At 43.5% G+C, this 19,072-nt stretch overlaps 3 protein-coding genes across 3 annotated transcripts; 2 read left to right on the top strand and 1 right to left on the bottom strand.

Annotated features, from left to right (window-relative positions):
• The first annotated feature begins 62 nt into the window (after nt 1–62).
• On the top strand, nt 63–4,214 carry si:dkey-109j17.5 (zinc finger BED domain-containing protein 4). Its single transcript, XM_047590881.1, has 5 exons — nt 63–824; nt 1,086–1,358; nt 1,481–1,740; nt 1,817–2,405; nt 2,771–4,214. The coding sequence occupies exons 1-5, from the start codon at nt 675–677 to the stop codon at nt 3,611–3,613; spliced, it is 2,115 nt and encodes a 704-aa protein (XP_047446837.1). The 5' UTR covers nt 63–674; the 3' UTR covers nt 3,614–4,214.
• A 1,907-nt stretch (nt 4,215–6,121) lies between these two features.
• Nucleotides 6,122–8,257, top strand: apobec2b (apolipoprotein B mRNA editing enzyme, catalytic polypeptide-like 2b). The gene is made up of 4 exons (XM_047591325.1): nt 6,122–6,444; nt 7,052–7,232; nt 7,373–7,716; nt 7,832–8,257. Exons 1-3 carry the CDS (start codon nt 6,188–6,190, stop codon nt 7,712–7,714), a joined length of 780 nt encoding a protein of 259 aa, XP_047447281.1. The 5' UTR covers nt 6,122–6,187; the 3' UTR covers nt 7,715–7,716; nt 7,832–8,257.
• Nucleotides 7,956–17,856, bottom strand: LOC125011550 (titin-like). The gene is made up of 19 exons (XM_047590759.1): nt 17,602–17,856; nt 17,479–17,508; nt 16,666–16,710; nt 16,118–16,399; nt 15,771–16,034; nt 15,346–15,627; nt 14,003–14,269; nt 13,341–13,628; nt 12,945–13,217; nt 12,568–12,861; nt 11,231–11,524; nt 10,489–10,758; nt 10,259–10,373; nt 9,969–10,126; nt 9,758–9,859; nt 9,334–9,399; nt 9,099–9,158; nt 8,762–8,830; nt 7,956–8,662 (listed from the first exon to the last, which is right to left on the bottom strand). Exons 1-19 carry the CDS (start codon nt 17,630–17,632, stop codon nt 8,598–8,600), a joined length of 3,255 nt encoding a protein of 1,084 aa, XP_047446715.1. The 5' UTR covers nt 17,633–17,856; the 3' UTR covers nt 7,956–8,597.
• Between the last annotated feature and the right edge of the window lie 1,216 nt (nt 17,857–19,072).

The following is a 19,072-nucleotide window of genomic DNA, read 5'->3' as shown; positions in this document are numbered from 1 at the left end:
AAATGTGTGAAATTTGTGTTGGTATTTTTATTTGTCTGTTTTGTGCGAACAAATACAAGAGGCAACTAGAATATGTGTTTTTATTCCAACAAATTCCCTTTGGACGTGTTACAGTATCGGGAGGAAACCGTTCTCCCTCATGATACCGACATGAGTTAATTTGAAAACATTTGTCCCAGCGCCACCACCCTCTCATTCAATCAGCTGTGCTGGGGACAGCCGAACATTACCGGAAACTGTCGAGATGGGAAACGAAACTCCCGTTTATTGTGTTACTTCCTGGTCCAATTATAATACCGTGCATATGTCTCCATGAAGCACACCTCGCTGCCTCCCCTCCACTTGCGTCCGAACGACGGATGGGAGCGCAGAACAAACGGATGTGGCCTCACTATCACATTATTGATGTTTCCAGGCATCCGCAGCAGCAGCCAGCGTAGCCCCCGATTGTGGCCGATTTCGGACGCGCAGGCGACGCAACTCCTGCTTGCAATCCTGATTTCTTTTGTCTGCGCAACTGGCAGCAACATTTTTGGATGTCTGATAAGGGATCGGCGAGTAAACACGCCGGCCTGCGCTGATGATCGGAGGCGAGGTGAGATTGATACCTCAACCTCAGATTGCCCTTGATCGCAAGTTAATTTCAGTCCGGAGCGGAGGAACCGTGGGATCAGATGGCGTCAGTTTCGAAGGTCTCTATCCTGGATTACTTTAACATTGTGTTTGAGGGGGAAAATGGTAAAATCGAGTCCAACTGTAAGGCTTGTGGCACCAGGATCCAGGCGAAGAGGAGCGTCACGTCCAACTTCGTCACGCATCTCAAGGTAATTATTTCCAAACAAAATGTGTGCAAGATTTAAAGGGACAAATTACCAACTCTTATCAGATGAAACAGCTGTCCCCGAAGCAGCTATGTATACAGGAGGATCAAACTGACTGGAGAGACAGTCTGTTGCTTCTCTGCATGGGGAGGTGGGGGTTGCACATAGTGTATTCTTCCACAGAAATGTACACAAAACAACATGATGCAGAGATGAATACACTTCAGTTAAGTACCCTGTTGCCCCTCTGTCCCTCCCATTCAGCGTAAGCACCAGGCCATGTATGATGACTTTGTGAAAAGGAAGGACATGAAGAGAGAGGGTTACTCCTCTGGTTCACTGCACAGTTTCACCACCAACGGAGGCAATGCTCGCTACAATCTGCCCCTCAGTGCTGGAGTGGGAGGAGGAGGAGGAGGAGGTGGTGGAGGAGGAGGAGGAGGAGGAGGCGTTGGAGGAATGGGAACTCTTGAAGGAGGAGTAGGAGGAGGCTCTGGAGCAGGGGTGACCAAGTTTGACAGACATGACCCACGGCAGGTGTGTGCTGTGCATACATCAACACTTTAAACTCAAATAACCGTCCTACAACAAGTGTTGCATATAGGTTGTCATGGCACATGCTATAATAAGCATGGTTTTATTTGTTTTTTGTCTCGTAGGTTCTGATTTCTGAGGCTATAGCTAAGATGATTGTGCGTGACCTGCAGCCAGTGTCCATGGTGGAAAATCAAGGCTTCAGAGAGTTGCTTCAGCTCCTAGAGCCACGTTACACTCCTGAACCCCAGCACTACATCCAGAGCCAGCTCCTTCCAGCCTATGCCTACCAGGCCCAGCTGGCCACCCGTCAGGCTCTGGCCTCAGCACACGCCCTCAGCCTCAGCCTGGATCTGTGGAGGGGCTTATCTGGAGCCAGCTCAGGGTGAGGAGGGAAAATAAACCAAAAGTTCCTGCTCGCTTTGAACCCCTCACTAATGAATCATCTTCTCTCTGTTTAGGTATCTCGGTGTCACCTGCCATTTTCTCACATCTGACTGGCAGATGCGCTCGGCTCTGCTGGCGTGCCTTCCACTGAACGGGGGCAACTCCGGGACCCGTGTGCTTTCAGATTTTGATGAAGTGTGTCACTCCCACGGCGTGTCGGGGAGAGCATTCCGTGTGGTTGCGGACCCCCTCCTGGCAAGCAGAACGGTAAAGCCGTGTTGTCTTCCCGGCTTCCTACTTTCGCCTCATCTCGCTAACGGCCAAGGCGGAGATGATGGCGAGGATGTGGACACCGATAACGACGTGGAGCACGCCATCAAGAACGGCCACGGTGACCGCGAAGAGGAAGAGGAATGGGAGGAGTCGTTGGGCGTTTCTCGGGTGGACTGTTTCTCTCGCTCTCTCGAACAGTGTGTCAAAGAAGGCCTGCGAACCTGTCCGCAGCTCTCTTCCACTCTGACCAAGGCTGCCTGCTTCTACAACTACATTACCTCTGCTGTCCCCCCTGAGAAACTCAGCCAGGTGTTTGATGCTTCGGGATTGATGATGGGAGGACCGGGAAATGGTCCTGATGCAGCAAGAGACTGGGCTGCTCAGCTGAAGGCATGTAATATTATTAAATCATGTGTAATATGCAGGTGACACTTTTAGCTAAAATCCTCCATTTTTTGAATCTGTAACCAGTATATAGACACTTCATTACATGCTATAATAACAACTTATCACCACTTATCAAGATACAGACACAGTGACACACAGTTCCCAATGTATACTTACAAATAGGAAGGGTATTTGGAAACTGTATAGAATGGGCATCCAAAATACTATTACTTAAAAGCTCCCATAGACTTTTCTTTAACCTCCAAGTTATTTGACTAAGAAATGCTGGTATTTCTGCTAAAACCAAAAGAAGAGTGTGTTTCTCAACATTTAAAAGAGCTATTTCGCTATCGTTTGTTTTGATGAAGGTGCTTCGGCGGCTGCTGGACTCAATGGAGTTCCTGGAGGAGATGAGTGGCCCAGGAGAGCTGGCACTGGGTGTCACAGAGAGAGCCCTGCTGAGGGAGCTCACTGACACTTTGGAGCCCTTCACCGAGGCCTGGGACATGGTGCACGGCGACAGGCAGGCAGACATGCCGGCTGACAGACACGTATCCGTCAGCCTGGCTCTTCCATGTGTTCTTGGCCTCCGTAAGCATCTCTCTGAGACATCCACCCCTCACTGCCCCTCCCTCGTGGTGGGGCTCAGCCAGGCCGTAGAGCGCCTGCTGGTCCCCATCCTGGAGAACCCCCTCTACATCACTGCCACCACCCTGGACCCCCAGTTCAAGCTGACTTGGAGCAGCAACCCTGACTGGCACAGACAAGTTCTCATAGAGGAGTTATCCAAACACTCAGCGGCCTCCAGCCCCGTCGACCCCAACACGGACCTTCATCCTCAGTCCCAGACTCCTCCCGCTTCAGCTCCATCACCAGTTTCCTCGCTGTCTCGGCCCTGCAAGCTGTTCTCTTTCATCAAGCAGAGGCCGGCGACGCAGGCTAAGAGCCTCGAACAGGAGCTGGCCGTCTACCTGCGCGAGGAACCCACGGACGAGGAGGCTTTGCATTACTGGCGGCGCAAGGCCATTGACTTTCCTTTGCTTGCACAGGTGGCCAAGAGGGCGTTTACCATACCTGCTTGTGGCACTGTAGTTGAGAGCATTTTCACTACCGCTGGGCGTTACCTGCTTCCAGAGAGAGGCTGTGGCTTACCAAAGAACCTGGAGACGCTCATCTACCTCAAAGCCAACTACAGATTATTATGGACCTAAAACTAAAAGTCGAGCTATTCTTGTACTTTAATAGCGAATGAAGATTTTACGTCTGCAGTAAAAGTTTCTCCTTGGATACTAACCTCTGTTCCGCTTTATGGAAACTGAGCTAGCAACATGACATAGTCCTCATACTGCACATCATTTGACACGAGGAAGACTGTGACTCAGCTTCCATTCTGGAAATGGGTTTTCCAGACTATAGTAGGTGTGGATTGCTGTCTGCATACCGTGTAGCCTGCATACTGCATGCTGTATACCGAGGGGGCTGGAAGCAGATCAATGTTAAACCATTTACTTTGACATTATTTTGTCTGATTATGGTCTCCGGACAACCACAAGACCGCACTCTGTGTTTTCCCCACCCAATACACAGCTTCAGTCTGCACCAGCCTACCAACAATAACCAAATGGTCAACACTGTAGCATCTGATTTATTTTCACTGCTATACAACTATAGAAGATGAATGCAATTAATGCATCTGATGTTGTTTTAGAAGGAAGGCGTCAACTGCTAAACAGTACGTTAGTGCATCACCCACCTGTTGTTTTTCTCTATGTACGTGTGCCTCATAATAAATGAGTTCCACTTCCTAACGCAGAGGTTTGTGCAGTTCGCAGACGTTAGTTCACTTGTGCACACGCGTTTATATTACACACAGTCAGCCCTTCTTTTTATTTTGCATTACCGGCACTTCACGTTTCATGTGCGCTTCTGAATGCCGAGGACGTGAATTATAAGTTTGACCCTGTGTGTGTGTGTGCCGCGACGACGAGCAGAGAACGGGGGCTGGTTACGCAGCTGCTCCGCTTGACCTCACGGAAATATTTTAAAACCGGGCACCACTTTGAAGCAGAACGTGGCAGTGTATGTTTCTGTTACTCTCTGGGCTGGGCCAGTGGGGAGGCAGGGTAATTGCAATAATTCCATTACAGTTAAATTTGAGTCAGCAGGCAGGCAGCAGTCACAGCCTACACAGCCTTTTTTGCTCACAGACAACTAGTCTCAACAAACCTTATTGTCAGCATCCTGACAGATATATTGCACATATGCATCTACTGCACGGTTGTTTTCTAATGCACTGATCTGGAAGTAATAAGGAACAGCGAGCCTGTCTAAAGATGAATACTTGTAATAATAGCGCAACAGTTAATAACGACTGTCTCAAGACTTTTGGGTCTTTTTCACCGATCTCAAAAACAGATTCATAGAACTGTCTTTGTTGTTATTATTATTATAAACCACTTCAGAGCAAGTGCATCCATCTGTGGGAGATATAGCAAGACTTCCCTCATAGATCATAATTATCAGTGATTGCTGTGATCTTAATGATTATCACCTCAGGAAGTCTCTGTGGATTTGGATGCGTTGCCAGATATTTGTGTGGAAGCGTCAGCGCGTTCATCTCCGTAATGTGTGTTTTCTGCTCACTCCATGGGTGTGTTATTGTTTGTGCGCCTATATGGAGCAGCTTGAGGCATCTCGCCGTCCCTCCCTCCCCCCTCTCCCTGCCTCCCCCTGGCTGTGACAGCTCATCCATTTGAGTTAGACGACCGGGCTGGGATGCAGTCCTATTGGTAATTGCCTCTGAAATGAATTACTTGGCAGAGAGGGAGGCCAAGGGAGGAGAGGAAATTGTAATTGAACTGCTCCCTCCCTCTCCCTCTCCCCCCTCCCGTCCTCTCCCTCACGCCTCAAGTTATTACATCTCCAGTGCAGAAAGCCATTTTCCATCCGCACATAGACACACACGCACGCAAAAAAAAAAACGCCCTCACAAAACCAATTGCTCCCCTCCCCCACAAAATGGCCTCGGCACTATATTGATGCAGGGTGATTTCACAGATTGATTGTTCACGGGCACGTGCACACTAGACCGCGCTACACCCTTGCACTCTTTCTGATAGCACAGAGGCTAATGCTCACTTACACTCTACATTTGTTTGCGCTGCCCGGCTTCAAATATTCCCCTATTTGGGGTGCCCTTTAGCTGGCCTTCCTAGTGCCTAATGGGCTGCGGGACATGTTGGCACAAACAAAAGTGGTGTTCAGTATCTAGAAAGCCCTGGTTACCCCATACACAGAGAAACACAGCCAAGTACCGTTATTAATAACCTGCCTGTTGCTGGCCTGATGACAGCTTGAAGGCCTAATGGATTAAAGAGGTACCGCTTACAGTCTTTGAGGCTGCACATTTATGCACAGAACATAGTATTTCTCTTTCTTAATCTGGCAAGTGGGGATAAACATTTAAGTATAGCCTTCCACTGCCTTCCACATTTCTCTGGCTGGCTTTGAATCTCAGGTTGCACTTTGGCCTTTTAATAACCAGGTCATGGAAAGTGGAGGCGGTGTGTTGAGTCACCCAACCCCCTGCCCAAGCCAGACCATGCACATGTTTTGACTTCCAACCTAACACACAATAGGATCTATTTCTGTACGTGCGCTAGGGTTATCACTCCACTTACACTGACTCCCCTCTTTCTCTCCCTCCCCAACTCCCTCTCTCTCTCTCTCTCTCTCTCTTTCAACCCCTCTGCTCGGCTAGTGCTCTAACCCACTTGCACAAAATCATGGCGGACAGAAACAGCCGGCTGAGTGTTAAGAAGAAAGAGAAGAAGGTGGAAACCAAAGCGAACGATGAGAAAGAGAAGCCCACGAAAAAGCCCGAAAAAGCTGTGACGAAACCAGAGAAGACCCCCGAGCAGGCCAAGACAGACGAGGAGAAGACGAATGGGGAAAGTGCAGAAGCGACAGGAGCAGAGGCGAAGGCCGGCGAAAATGGAGAGTTTGAGCCCATAGAACTACCACCGTTTGAGATTATCACAGGGTGGGTAAGATTAAACAAATGGAGTTACTGCGTCCTTCTTACCTGTTCTGAAACCCTTACTTGATGTTCTGTCATGCATTTGTATTAATACTGTTCAGGAGATATTAATGGCTTTTTCCGCTGCCTGTCTTATTAACCCACTGGTAAGAATAGGAATGAGTCAGAGAAAGATCAGTCTCCTGCTAGCATCTGTTCCACACTGTCTCTACTGATTGATACCAAAGCTACAAAGGATCTATTTGTGTCACCCGTGTGGTTCTTCATCAGGAGTACAACAATAGATTAAGAAAGGAAGGCAGGTGGAACATGTGTTTTCTTAAATCATAAATAGCCTGGCACATTCACAGGCCCGGGGATGATTTATTAGGCTGCAATATTCATAGAGACCTCCTTACTTTTCACTGCGACAAAACATTCAAAGCCTTTTCCCTCTGATAGCCACTTCTGTCACCTTCCATCAAAGTGAACACCGCGATGAGAGGCGACAGCCGATAGGCCGCTTTGTGCACACCGCGCTAACGCCGTTGATGCTTTTGCATTCGCAGAGAAGAAAAACAGGCTGCTTGATGTTAGATTTGTGAAAACTTTCGCTGTACCTATCCACCAGGGAACAGATGAGCCCGTTCTACTTCAAGTTTCAGTTCAGGAACGTAGAGTATTCGTCAGGGAGGAACAAAACCCTACTGTGCTTCAGAGTGGACACAGCAGGAGGCACCGCAGACCCCCTGAAAGGTTACATGGAGGATGAACATGCCACAGCTCATGCTGAAGAGGCCTTCTTTCAACAGGTAATGAAGGCTCTCACTCAGCTGTTCATGGTATCCTGTTATGCACAAGGGCGGTGGGATTTGTGTTGGTTTGCACCATTCTTAATAAAATAAAGTCAGGTTTTCTCCTTTCTGGCTACTGACCACTCCTTCCCTTCTAGGTGCTTCCTAACGCCTCCCAAGAGTATGATGTCACGTGGTACGTATCATCCAGTCCCTGTGTAGCTTGCGCAGCCAAGTTGGCCAGCATCCTCCAGCAGCGCAAAAAGCTTCGCCTCTGCATATTCTGCTCCCGTCTCTTCGAGTGGGAGCAACCGGAGATAGTCGAAGGGCTCCGGGCCCTGGTGAGGGCCGGCTGCAAACTGCGGATGATGAAGCCGACCGACTTCATGCTCGTTTGGGAAATGTATGTGGAGAAGGAAGACCAGAGCTTCACGCCGTGGGAGGATTGTCAGGAAAACTACGAGTACTATATGGAGAAACTGAATGATATCCTCAAGTAGATGTGAGTCAGTGAGAGTTGTGTTTGCAGTGGGCCTATACGAGTTTGTTCTAGGGTCAATAAAAGGTTTGTTAAGATAGTAACTCAGTTTTCCTTGTGGATTTTGTTACTGTTGCAGGTGCGGAAGATTTCCTCACTGACTGAATGGGCCTGCTTGTGAAATTCCCACTGGTTGAACCCGTGTTTCTCACAGTCTCATCTGATGGTGCAGACCGATATTAGTATGAATGAACACCAGTGGCTTCATTTTATACTTTTTATTTTGATAATTTCATAGGAATACAGAAGACGCAAATGAAACCCTAGATAAACACAGTATGCAAATGGCTGTTTTACAGGGACAAGACAAAAGTTTGGAGAAGACTGTCTACTGACATCTGGTGTTTGTGCAGAGTATTGAAACACTAACAAATCTAACACGTTATCTCATATGTACAATGCGCACAGTAACTGAAAGCAGCGATTACAATTGACACTTAACACATAAATAACACCTCCTACTCAAGTGTCTTCAACACCAAATTAAAATATGTACAATTCCTGATCAGTTTTGTGCTGTCAAGTCATGTTGTGTGCAGAACAAGTCTGCTGGTCAAGAACACTGTGATATATCAAAGGCAGTTTCATAAGTTCTCTAATTAATTACATTGTATCTTGTGCTGCAGGAAAGTTTCCAAAATTTCCAAAGTTTCAAAGTTTTCACCTGTCCACATACAAGTCATGACTCCTAATACTTAAAGGCCCTGGTTAGCATTCAGGTCAAAGCACAGCTGAGGCCAAAAGCTGGACCATGTACAACTGAGTCCCAGACCAAATATGTAATTCCCTGATGTGTAATTATTATTAAAGCCTCACAGGGCCGTTGACTTGTGAACAGCGATGACTCACTTCTGAAAGGAAAGCAGACCGCCGTTGGTTTCCGTCGTCTCCTGGCTGTCAGGTGTAACAGCTAAAGAGACGTGGAGAGATGGATCCATTAAGGCATCGTGGCAGAAAGGTACTCATTACAAAAAAAAAAAAAAAGTGCACTCGTAAGTTATTTAATTACCTTGGTCTTCCTGCGTGGTTATTGGTAACGGCGTTGTTTCACTGCAAATTGTGCCATTCTCGTCTCCCTCTGCAGAAAAGAAGAAATTGTCAACGTCTAAAGTGACCACTGAATTCTTGTTTAAGCAAATAACTTAAAAAAGTCCCTTCCTTAAATCGGCTGCCTGTTGATTTTCTTATTTTTTATTGACAGAAACAAGACAATTAAGTTTGATGTTTCTTCTTTCTGACATTTTATAGAACAGTGAATAATTGACTAATTTAGAAAATATATCAATTGCAGCAGTACATCTAATTATTCTTCAGTCATCTGCTTTAATTATCTGCGAGTTTGTTACCTTTAGCTGGTGCGTTCAGTGACGCATCAGTGATGTACACAGCCAGGGGACACGGTGCATCTGCAGGGGACGGAAGCAAAAAGCATAAATACAAGCACTAACGGGAAGCGATGAATGCCAGACTCGAACGGCCACCCTTATTTTTACAGACGTATTTCTGAAGCACGTCAGAAATCAATAGATGCGGTTTTTCAATTGGAAAAGATGACCAAAATGAGAGATGGTTTCAACATACCACAGCCCTTTTGCTGAGCCATAGTCAGAAACAGGTTGTCCTCCTCATTCTTATCATCATTCGAGGCTGCGTGACCAAAACAAGAACATGTAAATTCATTGTGGGTTCGACTTTAGATGAAAAAGGCTATTTGAAACCCGCAGGAAATAACTGCTCTTTAGCCACAAAATACTTAACTGGCTAGTTGCTACTTTGTCTGTTTGTTGTGTGGTGTTGATCACATAGTGTACAGTGGACATTTGTGAGATATTTATGAGACGCTATAAGAGCAGAGTGAGGGGACCTAAATATTAAAGCTGGCGGCCAGACAGGTAGCTGATCATCTGGCTCCATCGAGCTATGTCTGACACATCTGCCACTGTTCCATTATAACTACAATAACACTGGTTATAGCCACTATAATATTGCAGATCTAATGCAAAACCTGGTTTGCGGAAGACTCGGAGGATGATGCATCCGAGAAAGACGCCGATGATGCCGAAGAAGAGACAGCCAGAGATGGAAAGGAGCACCCTCCTCTTCAACACTACAAATGATGAGTAAAAACAATTTTATGAGGAAAACCTGAGAGTTAAAGTTTGACAGCATATTTGTTGAAAAAAACAAAAAAAGTCACAGACTTAAGTAATACTCACAGAGGTTCTTGGTCTTGAAAGAATCACTTTTTTTTGAATATGAAGGTCTCCCAACGCGGTTGCCTTCGCAGACGTAGTGACTCTGATCTGGGTCATTCTGGGGTGTAACTGTGTGTTTCTCGGAGTGCGAGTCAGCAATTTTTGTTTCTTCTTTGTACCTGTTTTAATTTGATGTCGTTGAATTTTATGGTTTGTTGCTGATCAATTTTCAGAAAAGGTGACAATCCACACAGGACAGGTAATTATTATTATATTATTATTAGTAGTAGTAGTAGTAGCAGTACAATTACCATGTGTAGTTCCAGTTGTCTTGGCTTTCCATTACCTCACACTTCAGCACCAAGCTGTCCGTGGAGAAGACTTCTGACCAGCCAGTCAACAGGACTAAACTAGCCTGCGGGCGCTCTGGAACAAACACAACACGAACCGTCATAACACGCATTCAACACCGTAACATTTTAAGGAGAATTTTAAAAACAAACAAACAAACCAAAAAATAATAATAAAAAAAAAAATGCACCTTCAACATTAATGACTGAAGGCTGACTCCGAGAGTAGAAGATGGATTTCAACCCCCTTTTAACTCTGCAGGTATAGGATCCACTGTCTTTTTTCTGAACAGATTCGATCTTGTGTTGGTTTCCAGATGTGGGAAACAGACTTTCACCTTTATGCCACTCGTACTCCCATCCAGAGGAGACATTAACGTGACAGGTGAAGGAGACGGAATCTCCAGTGTGCATCTGATCGTAATCAGGCTCCCGTATCAGAGTGACCTTGGGTTTTTCATCTGAGGGTTGATAAAAAAAAACAAACAACAACAATAATGAGAAGAAATGTAAAAGCATTTAAACGTTAATCACATCACACAGTTCAGAGTAAAGAGAAGTTGGCTTTAGACTAGCACACAGTGTTATAAACCACTATTTGCATAAGCTGAAGTCTACTTCCTTCCCAGAAAACAAAAAAATAAATAAATTATTCTAAGAACTGGTATGCTGTCTGACGCACTGATATTATGCTCGTCTGTCACTATAAAGCTTCAGAAAACAAAACTTTAATATCTTCTAAATATTTGCCACAGTTTGTCTGTTAAAACGTTTGGTACAGATTTGTACCGAGGCCTTTATGCTGGGCACTCTGGCTTAGTGGAATACTAGTGTCCATGTAAGCATGGATGTTGTCGAACTCCTGAAAATTACTCCCTTTTGCAGAAAGTCAAACTGTTTGAATTGAACTTTAAAAAAAAGAAGGAATCTCACCATAAACTTCAAGTGGTAGTTCTGAACTAGACGTGCTGCTGACATATCTGTATTTCAGATTTCCTGAGCATCTGTAGCTTCCATTGTGCTTGGACGAAGCAAAACTGATGGACAGCGTAGTTCTGTCCTCGTCAAAAGACACATGGTTAGAAGCCTTAATGACGTCTGAATCTTTGTACCATGTATATGTCCACAATTTAGAGTCAGTCTTCATCCCACATCTCAGTTTCACAGTCTCATTTGGGAACACATCCGGCCACGGGGTCACTCTGTCCAAAACTGGGACGGGAATTTCTAAAGAGAGAGTGAGAGAAACACATTAACGACATTAATTCTAAATTGAGCATAAAATAGCCACAAATTTCAAGTCAACAGGAGTTCACCTTCACCTTGAAGCTGGCTAACTTGACTCTAATCAGTGGTGAAGGCAGGATAACTGCCTCTTTTTGCCTGGCATGTGTAGGATCCACTCTCTACATTTACTACATTTGTATACTTATACATATACATTTATTTATCACATTTATATATATATATATATATATATTATATTTCTCTGTCTCAGAAACTGCAAATCAACTATCTCCTTGATGTAGCTTCTGATTGAACATGACAGATATAAAAGTGGCATTGGCCTTGTTGTTGTGTGTGTGTCTACATGGACAATAATTAGAGCCAACATCAGTGAGAATGCAACTCCTCTGACACGTGCAAAGTGGTTCCATGCACTGAGTTGTGTTATTAGTGTTCACATTGGCATTAATACAAAGGGCGAACTTTCCTAACTTTATTGACAACTGATTCGATAGAAAAAGGGTGACCATGAGAGACCAAGGTGGACCCAGGTTTTCAGCAAACACGTACACTAGATCCTTTCCGAGTTAATCTTTTTAAACACCTATTTGAACAACTCGTTGTTGCCATGTTTCGGTTCCTCGCGAAACCTGAGGGAATAATGTGTTTTGGTCAACCAGACAGTCATGACCAAATGAAGTGTGGTTATTAACCTCCAATAGCCGAAGTCAGCCGAGCCTGACTGACTTAGACTCAGATAGACTTTAATGATCCATGGGGGAAATTATTTAGTCGCAGTAGCTTAGTTGCACATGAAAGCAACACCACAAGGGAAAAGAAAGGTAAGATTATACTAAAATAAAAATGAATACCATTGGTGTGGTTACATGAGGCATTTTGATTCAGATTTTGCTATTATTTAGATCAGTGGAATACTAGTGTCCACGTAAGCATGGGTTTTGTCGAACTCCTGAAAATGACTCCCTTGCAGAAAGTCAAACTATTTGAATTGAACTGGAAAAAAAAGAAGAAAAATATCTCACCACGAGGTTTAAGTCGTAGTTCTGAACTAGACGTGCTGTTGACAAGTCCCCTCTTCAGCTTTCCTGAGCATCTGTAGCTTCCACTGTGCTCGGGTGAAGCAGAACTGATGGACAGCGTAGTTCTGTCCTCGTCAAAAGACACATGGTTAGAAGCCTCAATGACCTGTGAATCTTTGTACCATGTATATGTCCACAATTCAGAGTGAGTCTTCATCCCACATTTCAGTTTCACACTCTCAGTTAGGAACACATCCGGCCACTGGCTATCTCTGTCCAAATCTGGGACGGGAATTTCTAAAGAGAGAGTGAGAGAAACACATTAACGACATTAATTCTAAATTAGGCATAAAATAGCCAAAAAGTCAACAGAAGTTCACCTTTAACTTGAAGCTGGCTAACTTGACTCGAATCAGTGGTGAAGACAGCATTACTGCCTCTTTTTGCCTGGCATGTGTAGGGTCCACTGTCTGCTGCTCCAGAAAGGTTAATTGAATAGCTTCTTTCTGATGCTTTGACCGGAATGCTGTTTTTGTACCACAGGTATTCCCACCCAGATGACGAGCCAATGTTGCAGCTGAAGGTGACTTGCTCTCCAGGAAACATCACATCTAAGGCGGGAGCCCTCGTCAGACTGACAGTGGGTTTCTGATCTGAGGGTTGGAAAACATGCTGTTGCCGTAAGTGTGCAAAATTATAATGTAATGCAAAAAAAAAAAAAAAAAAAAAGAAGCGTTAGCCACAAAAAAAACACAAAAATCATGAAAAAGACTCACCATATACTCTGAGAGTAAGTGGAGAACTAGCATTGCTGATGACAGCCCTGTCTTGCAGTTGTCTTCTACATGTATACTTTCCCCCATGTTTAGCTGAGGCAGAGGCGATGGTAAGAGCTCCGTTCGGGTTAAAAGACCAGTCTTGACCAGCCTGGATCTGCACCATGTCTTTAAACCATAAGTACGTCCAGGGGCTGTTCTCTGGCATCACACAGCTGAACGTCACATTTTCAGTGGGGAACACATCCAACCACTGGGTCACATTTTTCAGAGCTGGGACAGGGGGTTCTAAAGAGAGAGGGACAGATGACACATCCTCTGTATAAGGCCGCAGTTATTTCCTATATTAGAGTGTTTTCTTCTAAATAGGGAGAAGTTTTATTTTCAAGTAAAATTTTTTGCGCTAATAAATAGCCCCTCATGCAAACTGTCTTTTTATCTTTAAGAACTCAACCTTTATACATACACTGCCCACTGCAGAGGCACACCACAGCATCCTGTTTCAACCGAAAATAAATAAAATAACGGAAACAAGGCGCAGCCAAAATGTTCTTTCACTCGATTCAAAACATTTGATTTTTTTTTATGGCAGTAAGAAAATAGCAACTTCATAAGAACTTGTTTGCCATGTGCAATCAAATATATTAATTGTTTTTACTTACCGACAACGACTTGTGTTATTTTGTCGCTGAATACTGTTGATATTTTGCCTCTGGTGGCCTTGCAAGTGTAATCGCCTGCATCTGAAGGCCCAAGACTCAATATTTCTTCTTTGCCTTCCTTGTCATCACGATATTGCGTTCCGTCTAAGTACCACCAATATGTCCAGCCAGTTGCCACATCCACTTTGCAAGTGAATGTCGCCATTTCACCGAAATACATCTTGTCAAAGGCTGGAACCTTGCTCAGTGTTGGAGTCGGTATGGTTTCTGAAACAGATGGACAGTTCATGGCATGTTACTGTTAACGCTGTGCCTCAGAGCTTGGGGTGCAGTCATATACACTCATTTTATTAGGTTCACATGTGCAAACTGCTGCGATTAAATAGAACTCTTCTGTCCTAAATGCTATTTTTTTTCTGGATGCCAGTAATGTTGTAGCAGAGGTGTCTCTGTGACGTCAGACACGTATTCACACATTTCTGATAGTCAGCGACCACTGAGCAAACACCTCCTGCGCGTCAGTCACGTAGGTTTTGCCGCTCCATCTTTTCACCCTTTTGTCCCACGTTTATCAAACGCTGACATTTTCTTTTGCCTTGGTCTAACACAGAGAGACCCAAAGCCGTTCACATTCAGATTCACACTCACACCTATGGCTAATTTAGAAGGACCAGTTAATTTAACGAGCACTTAAGACAGTGGGAGGAAGCCGTACAAAACCCACACAAGCACAGGAAGAACACGCAAACTCCACACAGGAAGGCCTCTTGCTGTGAGTTGTCAGTGAAAACTGCTACATCACAACGTTTACTAAAATATTTTGATAATGAAAATGAATCCAGATTTAAATGTGTCATCTACTGTGTTAGAGTGGCTTTGTATAGAATAGCAATAGACTGTACAGATGTACTCATAAAGTCTACAAATCACCTTGGCCGCTCAAATCATGACATCTAAGTTAAGAGGAAACTAAGCTTCCTGTCTTTCTTCCTTGGAGAGAGGTGAGAAGATTGGTCTCACCCTGATGCTGTGTGTCTGTGCTGTAAATACCAAGCTACCCAGCAGCTGGTCAACTAAAACCAAACACAGCTCTCCTGTCTCTGCCAAAAGGTGACAGATTCTAAGTGTGGCCCCAAGGTGTTTACACTGATCTAAAGCAAGCTAGCTGACCGGTGGGGGATTGAATACATTGATCAATGACCTTTAAGCCAAACTTGATATAAAGCTGAAGCTAGATTTCACACCCATCAACGCCGTGTCTTCATACAACAAATATAGCCACTTTAAGACATCTTGCTCTGTATAAAATGAATGTAATAAGTTACAAAGGTATGAAAACTCACTATATACTATGACACTGGCTGAGTTGCTGAATTCAGTGATGACTCCCCGGGATATAATTTGAGCTTTGCACATGTAGTTTCCTGCATCCGTTTGAGAGACTGAACCAATGTTGAGGATCCCTTTATCTTCATCTATGTTCGGGCCATTTTGAAGCTGGTGTTTATCGCGGAACCAGATGTAGGTCCAGCCAGTGCCTTCAACTTCACAGCGGAACTCCAGCGTCTCCCCTTCAAACACATCTAGCCAGGGGTTCTGGTGCTTCAGAACTGGTGAGGGTGGGTCTGAAAGGAAAAAGTCCAGTTAAAACTATATTCAGTCAATCAGCTGCATTATGAAAGATGCAATGCGTCCAAAAATATAGATGAGTGTGAAAGAACTGGCTATGACATATTGGAACATGACAGATGACGGCAAATGTCCTTACTAGAGACTTTCAGAGATGTACTGTCACTGTTGTCCGTATAGAATGATCCTCTACTAGCTTTGCAGTGGTACTGTCCTTTGTTAGAATCATTTATAGTAGATATCGGATATGTGTTTCCATTTGTATCCATTTTCTGTCCATTATGGTACCACAGGTACTCCCATCCAGTGGACACCTCGATGCTGCATGTGAAACTGATAGATTCTCCGGGGAACATCTCGTCGTAGTTTGAAGATCTGCGAATAGTGGGCTTGGGCTTGTTCGCTTTCCAGACAAAGGAAACAAAATTAAGTCAAACATTTAACAATAGAGATAAAATGTGGGTGATCAATGGCAATAAAACTTACGATTAACATTGAGTGTCAGTGATTCACTACTTGGTCCTTCAACGTTTTTTGATCTAACACTGCAGGAATAACTTCCTGCATGTAGCGGAGTCGCAGTGATCGTAAGCACAGATCCATCTTCAGTCAAAGACAAACTTGGATCTGAACCTGTAGTTATTTCTGTTCCATCTCTCTTCCAGACGAAAGTCCGATCCAGGCTTTCACTGATAGTACATCTGAACGTCACTTTTTCATAGGCGAAGACATCAAGCCATTGCGTTTTTAGCTCCGGTTTGGGGGGAACTGAAAGATTTAGAGAGTTTTATTGCTCACACATGGCACCAACCAGAAACAACAAGAAATACACCACACTGATGTATATCAGTAAAAAAAAAGTAAAGCAAAAAAGAAAACTTCCACATTGAAATACACTTCATATATTGAGGATGTATTACACTTTCTTTTCTATCTAAAATCAAAGGAATACCACTACGTTATTATTAACAGACATGGTGTTTCTTTGCAGCATTACAAAATGTGTTACTTGATTTCAGGAACTAATATCTCACCAATCGGGGTTGTCGTCACTGCCTGTGTTTGAGTGGGTGAAGAGACTGTGGGGGAAAGAACGTCAAATTTAGATCTGATCAAAATGTGAGCTTTTATCTACATCTGAAGTGGAGAAATCAGCAGAAACGGCCTGTATTGCACGTAGAACTGATGCACAGGAAACCAGCAATATTGTCCTCATTTTTACATGACTGTCAGTCAGATACATCCTGCCGGCAACCATGACACGTTAACGGCAGTCTTAAATGAGTGTTCCTGTATGAAACCACCATACGGGTGTGCAGGTCTATACCCATTTAAACAAACGTCGCATGTCTGTTTAAAATAGCCTGTGTTACATTACATAAGAGGGTGATGTAATGGGTGGAGAGAATAACAGGAAGGCATGACAATAAAGTGCATTTTAGTACAAAGTCCCTTACATTTCAAGAACTGAAATTTCAAGAACTTCAAAACAAGAAAAATTTAAAAGAAAAACCTAGCGTTGCCATTAGAGAATGCTGAGATATGAAATAGAACTTTGCAAATTGCGGGCATCTAATGTGGGAACTGCAAAACTCATGAGAATGAAGTACTTCAGGTTCCTCATATTAAATTTAACTCATGCTACTTCCTTTATTATAAACCTAGTATAGTTACTAAACAGCTTTTATCTTGTACAAACGTGTATTGAACACAGCAGTTTATGTTCCCAGACACGAACAAAAAACGTAGTCAAAAAGAAAATCTGTTAAGAATGCTTTAGAAATGCTAAACTAAAGTTCGCACACACATGAAGATGTCTTAACCGTGTGCTGCGATCGCTTCCTTACCAGTTTGTGCTGCACAAACAGCCGCCAAATCTGTCAAAAGAGGTGAAAATGAACGGTTAAAATGGACTTGAATTTGCGTGAATACTTGAATACTCTTCATAAAATCAACGCTGAAAAACTTACATAGGACACAGGAGACCTCAAAAAGCCACATCTTCCAATTGAGTTGCACATGTAGAGGCTGTGCTGCCGAGTTGAGTCATATATGTGCTTCGCTGTGAAGCGTCGATGGGTGTGAGTGACAAGTTGATTTCTAAACTCACCTCAAGGCTGCAGCTTTCCTGTCTTTCTGACGTCTGCTTTTCGTGTGTGTGTGTTGAAGCAACAGGAAATGTGCTGGTAAACCACACTCAGATGTTGCTGCTCTCATTTAGTTTGAACAGAAGTTCTGCTGAAAAATGACAGAGAGTTCAAGGAAAGGAAAGGACATGCAAAACGAATTGTGTTTATTATTATTTACTGACTGTAGAAAAAAAAAAAAAACAGGCTGAGTGTGTGTGAATGTGGATTTTTTCCATCCAGTTATTTGTTTTGTGTGTTTTATGTTGTAAAGAGACATTAGTCCTCTCTCGCGACAGAACTAGAAGAACTAAAGATATTTCTGAAACCAAAGTTTCCATTTAATTTTGGTGAAGTGCTCTGGACTGTACCTGTGGCGTGATTGTGGCATTGGGGTGGAAGCTACAGGGTTTTTTTTTTCTTTTTTTTTCAAACATTGGTGTGAACCCAACCTACAAACCACAAACAGTGACAAAGATGTCTTTTTGTCTCTCTATCTCTCTAGAGAGATGCAAATAGAAACTTAACTCAGGAACTTAATTCTCACTCATATAAATGCACACACAGATTATTGTAAATGGTCAGCTATCGTCATTTACTGTCACAATTCAATTATAGAACTATCAAACTCTTCTTTGTGGTAAAAACCTGTTACGGCTTGGTTCTTGTGTCAAACTGCGTTAGCTGAAGCAACAGGTTTCTGTTCCTGTTTTAATTTAACAGAAGTTTTTAATTAACATTCTGGCCACAGGGTGTCAGTATAACAAAAGCAAATCACTTCATCTCCAGTCCTGCTTCAGAGTCTGCACAACTGTTTTACACAAATAGTGTAATGGCGAATTAATCTCGTCCTGCGTATTTAAGTCGACACACGTGTTTTATCGACCCCAAAATAAAATATGCGTCAGCTTCTAAAAATGATCTTCACGCTGACGAAGACTGAATACTGACGATTCAGTCTTCTGATTTATCGTCATATCTGTAACTTCTTTACACTATGAGCACAACATGAGAGGTTATATAAAAATAAAAAGCATTACCATTGTTTTATTTCATAGTCTTTCCAAAACAATAGATGTGGCTGTGTATAAACACTGGGTGGGGCAATATCCTATTTAGCTAGAAAACTGAAAGACTATAAAAATTACACAAAATTTGTCAACCTCAAGCCTCCAGCAGTCAGGTGATGAACAGACAAAAATATAAATATTTCCTTTAAAGGAAATGGATGTTACTCATTGACACCTCATGATTAAAGCTGCTGCTTCCTGTATCTTTGTGCGGCATTGTTTTTCAATAGTAATACCAGTGATAT

Source organism: Mugil cephalus, chromosome 1 (genome assembly GCF_022458985.1).
Source record: "Mugil cephalus isolate CIBA_MC_2020 chromosome 1, CIBA_Mcephalus_1.1, whole genome shotgun sequence".
NCBI lineage: Eukaryota > Metazoa > Chordata > Actinopteri > Mugiliformes > Mugilidae > Mugil > Mugil cephalus.
The sequence above is the reverse complement of the archived record's forward strand: the minus strand, read 5'-3'. Positions and strand labels throughout refer to the sequence as shown.

Coding starts and splice junctions, on each gene's coding strand:
- si:dkey-109j17.5 (XM_047590881.1), top strand. CDS start 675: ATGGCGTCAGTTTCGAAGGTCTCTATCCTGGATTACTTTAACATTGTG. Junction 825..1,085: donor ACTTCGTCACGCATCTCAAG/GTAATTATTTCC, acceptor CCTCCCATTCAG/CGTAAGCACCAGGCCATGTA. Junction 1,359..1,480: donor ACAGACATGACCCACGGCAG/GTGTGTGCTGTG, acceptor TTTGTCTCGTAG/GTTCTGATTTCTGAGGCTAT.
- apobec2b (XM_047591325.1), top strand. CDS start 6,188: ATGGCGGACAGAAACAGCCGGCTGAGTGTTAAGAAGAAAGAGAAGAAG. Junction 6,445..7,051: donor CCGTTTGAGATTATCACAGG/GTGGGTAAGATT, acceptor CCTATCCACCAG/GGAACAGATGAGCCCGTTCT. Junction 7,233..7,372: donor AAGAGGCCTTCTTTCAACAG/GTAATGAAGGCT, acceptor CTTCCCTTCTAG/GTGCTTCCTAACGCCTCCCA.
- LOC125011550 (XM_047590759.1), bottom strand. CDS start 17,632: ATGTGGCTTTTTGAGGTCTCCTGTGTCCTAT. Junction 17,509..17,601: donor TGAGGTCTCCTGTGTCCTAT/GTAAGTTTTTCA, acceptor CTCTTTTGACAG/ATTTGGCGGCTGTTTGTGCA. Junction 15,628..15,770: donor TACATCTCTGAAAGTCTCTA/GTAAGGACATTT, acceptor TTTTCCTTTCAG/ACCCACCCTCACCAGTTCTG.